General features: G+C 42.4%; 1 protein-coding gene across 1 annotated transcript in view; it reads left to right on the top strand.

Moving 5' to 3' along the window:
- The window catches only part of LOC135522885 (sodium channel protein type 4 subunit alpha-like), a 194370-nt gene that overhangs the window by 3234 nt on the left and 179083 nt on the right, over positions 1-12053 (top strand). Inside the window, exons 2-4 of the mRNA XM_064949549.1 lie at positions 3777-3895; positions 8673-8762; positions 10266-10394. Of these exons, the coding sequence (XP_064805621.1) occupies positions 3777-3895; positions 8673-8762; positions 10266-10394 (338 nt within the window). The remainder of the gene's footprint in view (positions 1-3776; positions 3896-8672; positions 8763-10265; positions 10395-12053) is intronic.

Below are 12053 nucleotides of genomic sequence, written 5' to 3' on the forward strand. Positions count from 1 at the left end.
CTCATTCTTCTTCTTCTACCGCTAGCTCTGTCTGTTTCCCTCACACTCCTTCTTCTTTTACCGCTAGCTCTGTCTGTTTCCCTCACACTCTTTTGTCTTCTTCTACCACTAGCTCTGTCTGTTTCCCTCATACTCATTCTTCTTCTTCTACCGCTAGCTCTGTCTGTTTCCCTCACACTCTCATCTTCTTCTACCACTAGCTCTGTCTGTTTCCCTAATACTCCTTCTTCTACCACTAGCTCTGTCTGTTTCCCTAATACTCCTTCTTCTACTGCTAGCTCTGTCTGTTTCCCTCACACTCCTTCTTCTACTGCTAGCTCTGTCTGTTTCCCTCACACTCCTTCTTCCTCTTCTACTGCTAGCTCTGTCTGTTTCCCTCACACTCCTTTTTCTTCTACCACTAGCTCTGTCTGTTTCCCTCATACTCCTTCTTCTACCGCTAGCTCTGTCTGTTTCCCTCATACTCCTTCTTCTACCACTAGCTCTGTCTGTTTCCCTCACACTCAAACTCCTTCCTCTTCTACTGCTATCTCTGTCTGTTTCCCTCACACTCCTTCTTCTTCTACCACTAGCTCTGTCTGTTTCCCTCATACTCCTTCTTCTACCACTAGCTCTGTCTGTTTCCCTCATACTCCTTCTACCACTAGCTCTGTCTGTTTCCCTCACACTCAAACTCCTTCTTCTTCTACCGCTAGCTCTGTCTGTTTCCCTCACACTCCTCCTTCTTCTTCTTCTTTTACTGCTAGCTCTATCTGTTTCCCCCACACTCCTCCTCCTTCTTCTTTTACCGCTAGCTCTATCTGTTTCCCTCACACTCATCCTCCTCCTTTTAACACTAGCTCTATCTGTTTCCCTCACACTCCTCCTCCTCCTTTTACCGCTAGCTCTATCTGTTTCCCTCACACTCCTTCTTTTACCGCTAGCTCTGTCTGTTTCCCTCACACTCCTTCTTCTTCTTTTACCGCTAGCTCTGTCTGTTTCCCTCACACTCCTCCTTCTTCTTCTTCTTCTACCGCTAGCTCTGTCTGTTTCCCTCACACTCCTTCTTCTTCTACTGCTAGCTCTGTCTGTTTCCCTCACACTCCTCCTTCTTCTTCTTCTTTTACCGCTAGCTCTGTCTGTTTCCCTCACATTCCTTCTTTTACCGCTAGCTCTGTCTGTTTCCCTCACACTCCTTCTTCTTCTTCTACTGCTAGCTCTATCTGTTTCCCTCACACTCCTCCTTCTTCTTCTTCTACTGCTAGCTATGTCTGTTTCCCTCACACTCCTCCTTCTTCTTCTTCTTCTACCGCTAGCTCTGTCTGTTTCCCTCACACTCCTTCTTCTTCTTTTACCGCTAGCTCTATCTGTTTCCCTCACACTCCTTCTTCTTCTTTTACCACTAGCTCTGTCTGTTTCCCTCACACTCCTTCTTCGCTAATAAGTGTTTAAAGTTCTGCTTTGAAATGGGATCATGCCCCTCTCACCGTGTTGAGTAGGGCTGTTGAATGTCGGTACTGGTGGGCCGAAACACTTCTGTTTTTCATCCTCTCCTTCTAATCAGGGACTAATTCAGACCTGAGACACCAGGTGAGTGCATTTTACTAACAGGTAGAAACAATAATCTGAAGTGTTTCGGCACTCCAAGTCCTGCGTTGAGCAGACCTGGTGTAGAGGGTGATTCTTTAAAGGAAGTGGTGTGAAACCTGTTCCATGGAGGGCCTAGTGTTGGCTGGTTTTTGTTCTTTAATTTCAATTAAACCCTAGACAACCAGGCGAAGCAGTTCCTTACTTATTAGTGACCTTACTTCATCAATGAAGTACAAGGGAGGAGCAAAAACCCTTAGAAACTCCTCCGTGGAATGAGTTTGACACGTGCTATTTAGTACGTATTAAAGTAAACCCCCCAGAGTGGCACATTTGTGTTCCAGCCCAGCACTAGCACGCCCTGAGTGAACTTTACTCGACTTATCGTCAAGCACCTTGATCAGTTGCATCAGGTGTGATAGTGTTGGGCTGGAACACAAATGTGCCACTCTGGGGTTACTGTAAGACTAGACATGCATTCCAGGATGTGAATTTTAGGCTTTTAAGATGGTGGATAAATCTAATTGAACTGACAGCTATGGCTGTAGTTGCTGTGGCATGAGTTGTGATTTCAGTGTGTAGCAATTGAGAAAATACTTTATGATTTGATTGAATCAGCTGCCCAGGGAGTGGAAATTATACCGTTACAGTATGTGAAAAGGACAGGGACTAGAGTGAGCTACGGTTTTCATGATGCTCAGTTTCAAATGTACTCTTTCAAATTTCATCAGTCAGTCGCTTTGGCTGGTTTGCCCAGGACCCAGAAAGAGGCTGAGGGGTGTGTGAAAAGCTATTTCTCCTGAGGATAGGTAGTTCTCCTGGGGACAGTGGACTGGTCAGCTGGATACAGTTGTGGGTCCTCAATATCTCCATTTCTCTATAACGCTCTCACTTCCTCATTGTCTATGCCTCTCTCTCTTGCTCTTTCTCTCTCTCTCTCTCTCTCTCTCTCTCCCCCATCTCTTGTTCCCTCTCCTTTTCTCTCTTTCACTCTCTCACTCTCTCTCCCCTCCCTCCTCAAGTCCCCAAATCTGCCCAGGTGCACATCTCCAGTGGAAACAAAACCAAGCTGTCATCATTTATCTTAAACGGTGTAGGGCTCGCTATCGGATAATCCAATAGGTTTACACGAGTTCAAAGTGAGAAAGTAGATAGACATTCAGACTTCTTTGTTGTGCAACCGTGTGGTATAGAGTGGGTTAGCGTTATTGGTCGGTATCTCTGGATAATAGAGGAACGTTAACACTACTTCACAGTATGTTCCACTCCAGTGATGTGACTACAGACTACACTTTCTCAACTACCCTGAACAGACATGTGAACAGACCTGCTTGAATTTGAAATGGACATTATAATCAGCATCTGTCAAATATGTTCATACCGAAGTGGTCTTCTGTTGAGATTAGTCCACGTTCCAGGCCATCTGTTTCGTAGATTCAACTAGCAAAATGTAATGAAAAGATAAGCACCATATAATTTCAAAAGTTTGGTATTTACGTTTTACATCCATTTGTGGTTGAGGCGTATTGCTGGGTCGACACAACGTATGGCTTGGGATGTGGACTCTTCACATTAGACTACATTTGAGGTCTGAAAACATCTGACACACTTTGAGTGTAATCTCCCTTTAAACAGAGAGCAGCGTTTGATAGAGGACATGGGAGTTCCAGCACATTCTAGGTTGGCTGTTATCATCCCCCCTCATCTCTGTGTTGTGTTGTATCTCCTACGAGGAGACTCCCTTAAGAGTTCTATAGGCCTGCTTTTTTTTAGCAGCATCTTGCTCGTTATGCCACGTAATCAGTGTTTCTGTTTGTGTGTGTGTGTGTGTGTGTGTGTGTGTGAGTGTGTGTGTGTGTAGATGTGAGTGTGTGTAGATGTGAGTGTGTGTAGATGTGAGTGTGTGTAGATGTGAGTGTGTGTAGATGTGAGTGTGTGTAGATGTGAGTGTGTGTAGATGTGAGTGTGTGTAGATGTGAGTGTGTGTAGATGTGTGTGTGTGTAGATGTGAGTGTGTGTAGATGTGTGTGTGTGTGTGTAGATGTGTATGTGTGTGTAGATGTGAGTGTGTGGTTGGTGTCACTGCAAGTTTATTGTACATGTTTATTGCCATGCCATGTTGTCCTTAACCATGACACATCTCTCTGTCCCTTGTCCCTTTCTATCACCCCCCCTCCTCTCTGCCTATCTCACTTTCTGTTTCTCCACAGACTTTTATAGTACTGAACAAAGGGAAGGCCATCTTCCGATTTAGTGCCACATCTGCACTCTATATTTTTAGCCCCTTTCATCCTGTTAGAAGAGCATCAATAAAGGTTTTAGTACACTCATATCCTTTCTGGTGGAACACTCAAAATTCCACCAACTCTTGTCTGTTTTAGGAGGTGGGTTTGAAAATGAAAATCAATGAGCAGAGATTTAACATTTGGGAGGGAAGAAAAAGCCTTGGGATAGCCTGTAAGAGCTACTCTAGTTCAGTTTATCTAGATAGATTGTCATGTCATTCTCGTTGTAATTATGTTGACCTTGTGTACTAATCGGGGAAATAGGGACTGGGAAGGGTGTTGAGCTGCTCAGATTTGAGCCGTTGGTGTTGCCTGCTGTCTCACCGTCAGTAAACAGAGGGAGCATCAGTCCCACTATTAGTTTGTAGTGTACTGTTTTATTACGCAATCAATGATTGAGAGGATTCAAAACAGGACAAGACTTATACTCTGAAATCAGAATATTTGAAAATGCAGAATTGTCCCTTGCCTTATGTGCAATGAACTCATTGCACGTAAGTCTGACATATTAAAATTGAAATTACAAACTTTAGAAGCCTTTTTAAACTTCAAATATACTACAAGTTAGCATTTCATGCAGTGCAGGAAAATTCTCAGGAACAAAAGAGTGATCAGACTGAATGGCTACTGGTAGGTTATGTAATAGACTGCATGGTTAATGGTAGGTTATGTAATAGACTGGATGGTTAATGGTAGGTTATGTAATAGACTGAATGGTTACTGGTAGGTTATTAATAGACTGAATGGTTACTGGTAGGTTATGTAATAGACTGCATGGTTACTGGTAGGTTATGTAATAGACTGAATGGCTACTGGTAGGTTATGTAATAGACTGCATGGTTAATGGTAGGTTATGTAATAGACTGAATGGTTACTGGTAGGTTATTAATAGACTGGATGGTTAATGGTAGGTTATGTAATAGACTGAATGGTTACTGGTAGGTTATGTAATAGACTGAATGGTTACTGGTAGGTTATGTAATAGACTGCATGGTTACTGGTAGGTTATGTAATAGACTGCATGGTTACTGGTAGGTTATGTAATAGACTGGATGGTTACTGGTAGGTTATGTAATAGACTGCATGGTTAATGGTAGGTTATGTAATAGACTGCATGGTTACTGGTAGGTTATGTAATAGACTGGATGGTTACCGGTAGGTTATGTAATAGACTGGATGGTTACCGGTAGGTTATGTAATAGACTGCATGGTTAATGGTAGGTTATGTAATAGACTGCATGGTTACTGGTAGGTTATGTAATAGACTGCATGGTTACTGGTAGGTTATGTAATAGACTGGATGGTTACTGGTAGGTTATGTAATAGACTGAATGGTTACTGGTAGGTTATGTAATAGGCTGGATGGTTACTGGTAGGTTATGTAATAGACTGAATGGTTACTGGTAGGTTATGTAATAGACTGCATGGTTAATGGTAGGTTATTAAATAGACTGCATGGTTACTGGTAGGTTATGTAATAGACTGCATGGTTACTGGTAGGTTATGTAATAGGCTGGATGGTTACTGGTAGGTTATGTAATAGACTGAATGGTTACTGGTAGGTTATGTAATAGACTGGATGGTTAATGGTTGGTTATGTAATAGACTGGATGGTTACTGGTAGGTTATGTAATAGACTGCATGGTTAATGGTAGGTTATGTAATAGGCTGGTTGGTTACTGGTAGGTTATGTAATAGCCTGAATGGTTACTGGTAGGTTATGTAATAGACTGGATGGTTACTGGTAGGTTATGTAATAGACTGGATGGTTACTGGTAGGTTATGTAATAGACTGGATGGTTACTAGTAGGTTACTGTAAACTAAGTCAAGTGATGCTGTATATGACAAGCTAACAACACCAGCTTCTTTGCTCAGAGGATTGGGAAAGCCCATATGTAATTTTACTGTAGTGACAATGCTTGACTTGGGCAGGAGCTCACACTGGAACTGAGTACCAGCACCTCAAATGTTAAACTGCTTGTTCCTCTTATAGAGTATTAAAAGTATGGTGGCGCTCCTGCACCAAAATATAAGCAGTCACGGCACCCAAAATGAGTACCGGCACCTAGTTCAGTTGAAGTCAAGCACTGTGCAGTGACAAAGGTCATAAGGTATCAGGGTACATGTTTGATTATTAACAAGAGATCAATGAAGTTGTAGCCAGAACACTCTTACTTTAAAGGGGGTACAGCACTACAAAGCTGTGAGAGAAGTCATCAAAGAGAGAAGATAGAATATAGTCTGTAGATTAAGCCATATGAGACCTTAAAGCGGGGAAACACCTAAGTAAACATTCCATAAAGGGATGATAATTGAGGCAAAAGCTGCCGCCAAGATATACTTTGACGACTGGCAGTTTGACAGGCCTGTTAGCGCGTACGAAAACGCCTGTGTACATTACTCTAGCGGTTTATAAACAAACCCTGGGATTCCAGGCCTTAGCAGCTTTTTGGCAGCAGTCTGATTTGTACATAATGCTGAAATTGACTTTCTCGTTAATAGTGTGGGAGCTCTGGAATCCTCTGTAGAGCCAGGGTGCTTATCGTTATGGTGACTCATTTGAGTAAAGTGCTGTCTGTGAGTGTGGGAATTGAAACGAGCCGTCGGGATGAGAGAGGTACTTCATAGTAATGCAGTGCTTCCTCAGGCAAAAGGACTTATGACACGGCAGCCATTATTTTGACATTTCTGTTTTGTCAGTAGGTCATTTGATTGTGTAACTAACCAGGGGTTCTAAACCTGGGTCGCCTGTGGCTAGCCCTCTAAGCTGAAGCCTTAGCATGAGGAATTGTCAGGTCTCAGTCAAAGTTATTCATCACCTGAGGGTGTTTCTGAACCACCTGCACTCATAGAAAAAAGGTTCTATCTAGAACCTAAAGTGGTTCTTCGGCTGTCCCCATAGGATAACCCTTTGAAGAACCCTTTTTGGTTCCAGGTAGAACCCTTTCACATACCAAGTAGGACCCTTTCCACAGAGGGCTCTACATGGAACCCAAAAGGGTTCTCCTATGGGGACAGCCCAAGAACCCTTTTGGAACCCTGTTTTCTAAGAGTGTATGAATACAAGAAACAACAAGTTTGCAGAAAGTTCTCCCATACGAATAGCCCATTGCTTTTGGCGTGGCCTAGAGCAAGCCAATTCCAACTATTAATGCAAATGAGGGCCAATTTATTCTATCAAGAAAAGTTTGATAGACATATCAACCAATCAGCATCCAAAAATATAGGCTAAATAGAACATTTGGGACAGGAAATCATCTTTCAAGCCACATAGTTTCCATAAACACCTTCTCAATTCCACCTCACTGGGTGAGTTTAAGTTGCATATTTAATATGTTTTTAAATAAGTGGTTTAGGTTCCTCTTACCACTCTCCACACAGCACAGCAGATGATCTAATCTTGCCTATGAAATGAGAAGGGAGGTGGGAGCGGGATGATAATTCTATTAGCACCAAGGTAGCCAGGGCCAACCAACAGCTGAGGTATAATTGTTGGCGTCAATTAGCTTTGGAAGCGACGGAATGTTGACCCGGGTTGTTGAAGTTCAATTCGGTAGGCGTTGGCTGGCCCCCCAGCAAACAGTTAGAATATTTGTTCTGAGCTTGCTCTTTGCCCAACCTGGTCTCAGGGCAAATCGTAGGATTCTGTACTTAAATCTGTTCCCTCCATTAATGTACATCCATTGATGTACAGTATTACGTTACGTTAGGTTACATTATAAATGGAATAGCGGCAAACAATATCATACTAATTAGAGGACGTATAGTATCATTCATCTTATCCAGTCTTACAATAGTATACAAATTGGATATGACTTAACATACATCTAGGAGAACACATACAGTGCATTCGGAAAGTATTCAGACCCCTTGACTTTTTCCACATTTTGTTACATTACAGCCTTATTCTAAAATTGATAAAATTATCTATTTTCCTCATCACTCTACACACAATCCCCCATAACGACAAAGTGAAAACACATTTTTAGACATTTTTGCAAATGTATTCAAACAAAAAAACATTCAATAGGACATGATTTGGAAAGGCACACATCTCTGGAGAGACCTGAAAATAACTGTGCAGCAACGCTCCCTGTCCGACCTGACAGTTCTTGAGAGGATCTGCAGAGAAGAAAGGGAAGAATGGGAGAAACTCCCCAAATACAGGTGTGCCAAGCTTGTGGCATCATTCCCAAGGAGACTCGAGGCTGTAATCTCTGCCATAGGTGCTTCAACAAAGTACTGAGTACATGGTCTGAATACTTCTGTAAATGTGATATTTATTTATTTATTTTTAAATAAAAAATTCAACTACAACACTGAAATTGTATTTAACAACAATGTTGTTACTGGGGTTATTACAGCTTTAAAACACATGTCGGGTGGCAGGGTAGGCGGGTAGGAGCGTTGGGCCAGTAACCGAAAGGTTGCTTTATTGAATCCCCAAACTGACAAGGTAAAAATATGTTGTTCTTCCCCTGAGCAAGTCAGTTCCCCAGGCCCCGAAGACGTGGATGTTGATTAAGGCAGCCCTCCGCCCCTCTCTGATTCAGAGTGGTTGGGTTAAATGCAGAAGACATTTCAGTTGAATGCATTTAGTTGTACAACTGACTAGTTACCCCCCTTTCCCTTTCCCATAACGTGTTAGCAATTTTATTTTGTTCTCTTTACTCTGCTCAATGACGGTGATAATGACAGCAGTCAAACCAAACCTAAATGGGGAACAAGGAATAATCATTATGTCTTTATATTCAGAATAGTAGTGTTGTGATGTATGTATATGTTGTTATTGAATCACTATTTTCCTTAACCACGTGCACGTTATTCAGTCTGTTCATAATGTGCACTATTTTGACCAACTGTTGCTTCATGGCCATGTCGGAACCAGAGTATTGGGCCAAGTATGTAGAGTAAGTATGCCTTGTCCTCCCATCTTCTCTGTCTCTCAGCATTGACGCTAGCTTCTTCTGTGAATTCTCTCTTGTGTCCTTTCTTTTCTGTTCCCTCAAACCTCTTTGACTGTATTGACCCTCTGTGCCCTATGTGTCCTGATGTAACGCTTTGCCAGGTGTTTGTTGCCTTGCCAACCACAATTAGCAAGTAAGTTCATGATTTTAGTGTACCCAGCTAATTTGCTAATTGCACTCTTGCTATGCTGCATTGGAATGAACAACCATGGGTGACACATACCGTTTATGCCTTCTTAAATGTTCATTAAAGGGATTCATATTCCAACCACTACGATAAACAAACAACTGAAAGCAAAATCAATGATAAAATGGGAATTATCATTCAGATGAAGTTTTATAGAAATGGGATCAGAGTTGGACTTGGGTAAAATCTATCTATCTATCTATCTATCTATCTATCTATCTATCTATCTATCTATCTATCTATCTAGCAATATGTCTGTCTGGCTGGCTGGCAGGCTGTGTGTCTATCTATTTGTAATGTCTCTCTCTTCTCTTCTCAATCAGTCAGAGTATAAGTCCATCCCACACGATGGATTTGCTGTTAGGCAGAGGCATCTGTCATATGGACAGAGTGTATTTGACCCACAGACATGTAACCCGTGTAGTGTAGTCCTCTATGTTATGAAAAGCAACCACCCTGTTTTAAGTCAGAGTCAGCCTGCCAAGTTTAGCTTTAATGAAGGCAGCCTTTCAGCAAATGGAATCTACATTGTCAACAACACACTACAAATCAGGCTGTTTATATTCTCACTCAAAAAGGGGCTCATTGGAAAAATCTGTAGCATGAAATGACTCCGAGCCAGTCACAGTCTCCCTTGTTAACCATTAACCTTAGAGGAAGAACTGAGTCAGTAGCTATGACTAAAAGGAATATGGCTGTGCACTTCCGCCGAATGCTGCCTCCTTCATCCCAGTGTCCTTTGACTCTGAAGAGTCTCTCTCTCACTCTAATTTATTCGATGTTACAATTAAGTGACTAATGTATTGACTTGGACTGATATATACTGTCAATGTAAAGTACAGTTCAATGATTCCCGTCAGTCTGAGCCAAACCAATACATTACAGTGACATCCTGGATTTTAATGCATATTCTTGTCTTGATGACCTGCTTAACTCATCAAGGAGCACTGCTGTCAAAGAGCTTGCTGTCTGTCTCATTCCCTCTGGGCTGACAAGTGCTGTACTGTCCATGCGCTTCTCATTCTTTCTGTCCTGTGTCTCTGTCTTCCTAAATCTGCTACATGTTTACCTCTCTGTCCCTTTCCTTCTTGGTTTCTTTCTTCTTTTTACATTTTATTTTATTAGAACTGCACTTGGAGTTGGGGCAACCATGTGAAGGAAGAAGGGGGGAGGGTTGTCCCTCACCCTAGCTTATGCCATTGCTTGCTAATGTTTTGACCTTTTGTTCTCCCCTTCCCTTACCCCATACACCCACCCAGGTACACTTTCACTGGCATTTACACGTTTGAATCGTTGATAAAGATCCTGGCAAGGGGATTCTGTGTGGGGCCATTTACCTTCCTGCGGGACCCTTGGAACTGGCTGGATTTCAGTGTGATTGTCATGGCGTAAGTATCTTTCTTGTTACAGTAGACCTCCCTGTATTTCTCCTGTTACTGTGTGACCCTAAACCTTCCTTCTAACCTGCCCTGTCTTTCCTTTTAACCTGTCCTCTCCTTCCCTTTCACCTGTCCTCTACTTCCCTCTAACCTGTCCCCTCCTTCCTTCTAACCTGTCCTCTCCTTCCCTCTAACCTGTCCTCTCCTTCCTTCTAATCTGTCCCCTCCTTCCTTCTAACCTGTCCTCTCCTTCCCTCAAACCTGTCCTCTCCTTCCCTCAAACCTGTCCTCTCCTTCCTTCTAACCTGTCCTCTCATTCCTTCTAACCTGAACTCTCATTCCTTCTAACCTGTCCTCTCCTTCCCTTTCACCTGTCCTCTCCTTCCTTCTAACCTGTCCTCTCCTTCCCTCTAACCTGTCCCCTCCTTCCTTCTAACCTGTCCTCTCCTTCCCTCTAACCTGTCCTCTCATTCCTTCTAAACTGTCCTCTCATTCCTTCTAACCTGAACTCTCATTCCTTCTAACCTGTCCTCTCCTTCCCTCTAACCTGTCCTCTCCTTCCTCTAACCTGTCCTCTCCTTCCTTCTAACCTGTCCTCTCCTGCCCTCTAACCTGTCCCCTCCTTCCTTCTAACCTGTCCTCTCCTTCCCTCTAAACTGTCCTCTCATTCCTTCTAACCTGAACTCTCATTCCTTCTAACCTGAACTCTCATTCCTTCTAACCTGTCCTCTCCTTCCCTCTAACTTGTCCTCTCCTTCCTTCTAACCTGTCCTCTCCTTCCCTCTAACCTGTCCCCTCCTTCCTTCTAACCTGTCCTCTCCTGCCCTCTAACCTGTCCTCTCCTTCCTTCTAACCTGTCCTCTCCTTCCCTCTAACCTGTCCTCTCATTCCTTCTAACCTGAACTCTCAAAGCAATAGAAGCCCTTTTATTCCTTCTCTAATACCCTTTTCACACTATTAAGCTGAGTCGAACTGAGCCGAGCCAAGCTGTACTGTGCTGGCCTGGTTATGCATCCACAATGTTGTAACAGTTGACGTAACCATGCTGGAATGAAAAACGTGAAAGGAAAACATCTGAGCCAGCAGAGTACGGTTTGGGTTTGCACAACAGTGTGAAGAGTGTATTAGAGTATTGTATGATATTTATTGTCTGACATGTTATATTCTGACCTCTGTCTATCTCTCCTCTATACTCCTTTGTCAAGTCCCTTTACATTCGACCGGAAAATGTCACTGGAAGTAAAAGTGTGTGGATGCTGTTCTTACTTCCTCTTGTTCTTCAATATTGGAGGAAACTACAGTTCTAGGAAAACAACTTGGTTGTTTTAAGTTGATACATATTTTTGATGCATCCATGTTACTTAATGATTAACTGAAAATCACTAACATCGGGATTAGTTACTGATCCAATTGGAGATGAATTTGAGTTGACAAAGTGCTGTACGACTCAGATAAGAGGAATGATCCTCAACTCTGAAGCTTCAATTAATATTTGACCTCAATATTGAGGGCTTCTCTTTATGGTTATAAAACAATTATATTTTCCTCAAAATTTGACTGTGACATTTGCATTACTGTAATAGAGGTATATTATACTTCAATCCTCTTCAATCCTTTTTTTGCCAACCGTGGCAGTACAAACTTTTACTTCCAAAATGGTACAATGCA

This window comes from Oncorhynchus masou, chromosome 30, assembly GCF_036934945.1.
Source record: "Oncorhynchus masou masou isolate Uvic2021 chromosome 30, UVic_Omas_1.1, whole genome shotgun sequence".
NCBI classification, from domain to species: Eukaryota; Metazoa; Chordata; class Actinopteri; order Salmoniformes; family Salmonidae; genus Oncorhynchus; species Oncorhynchus masou.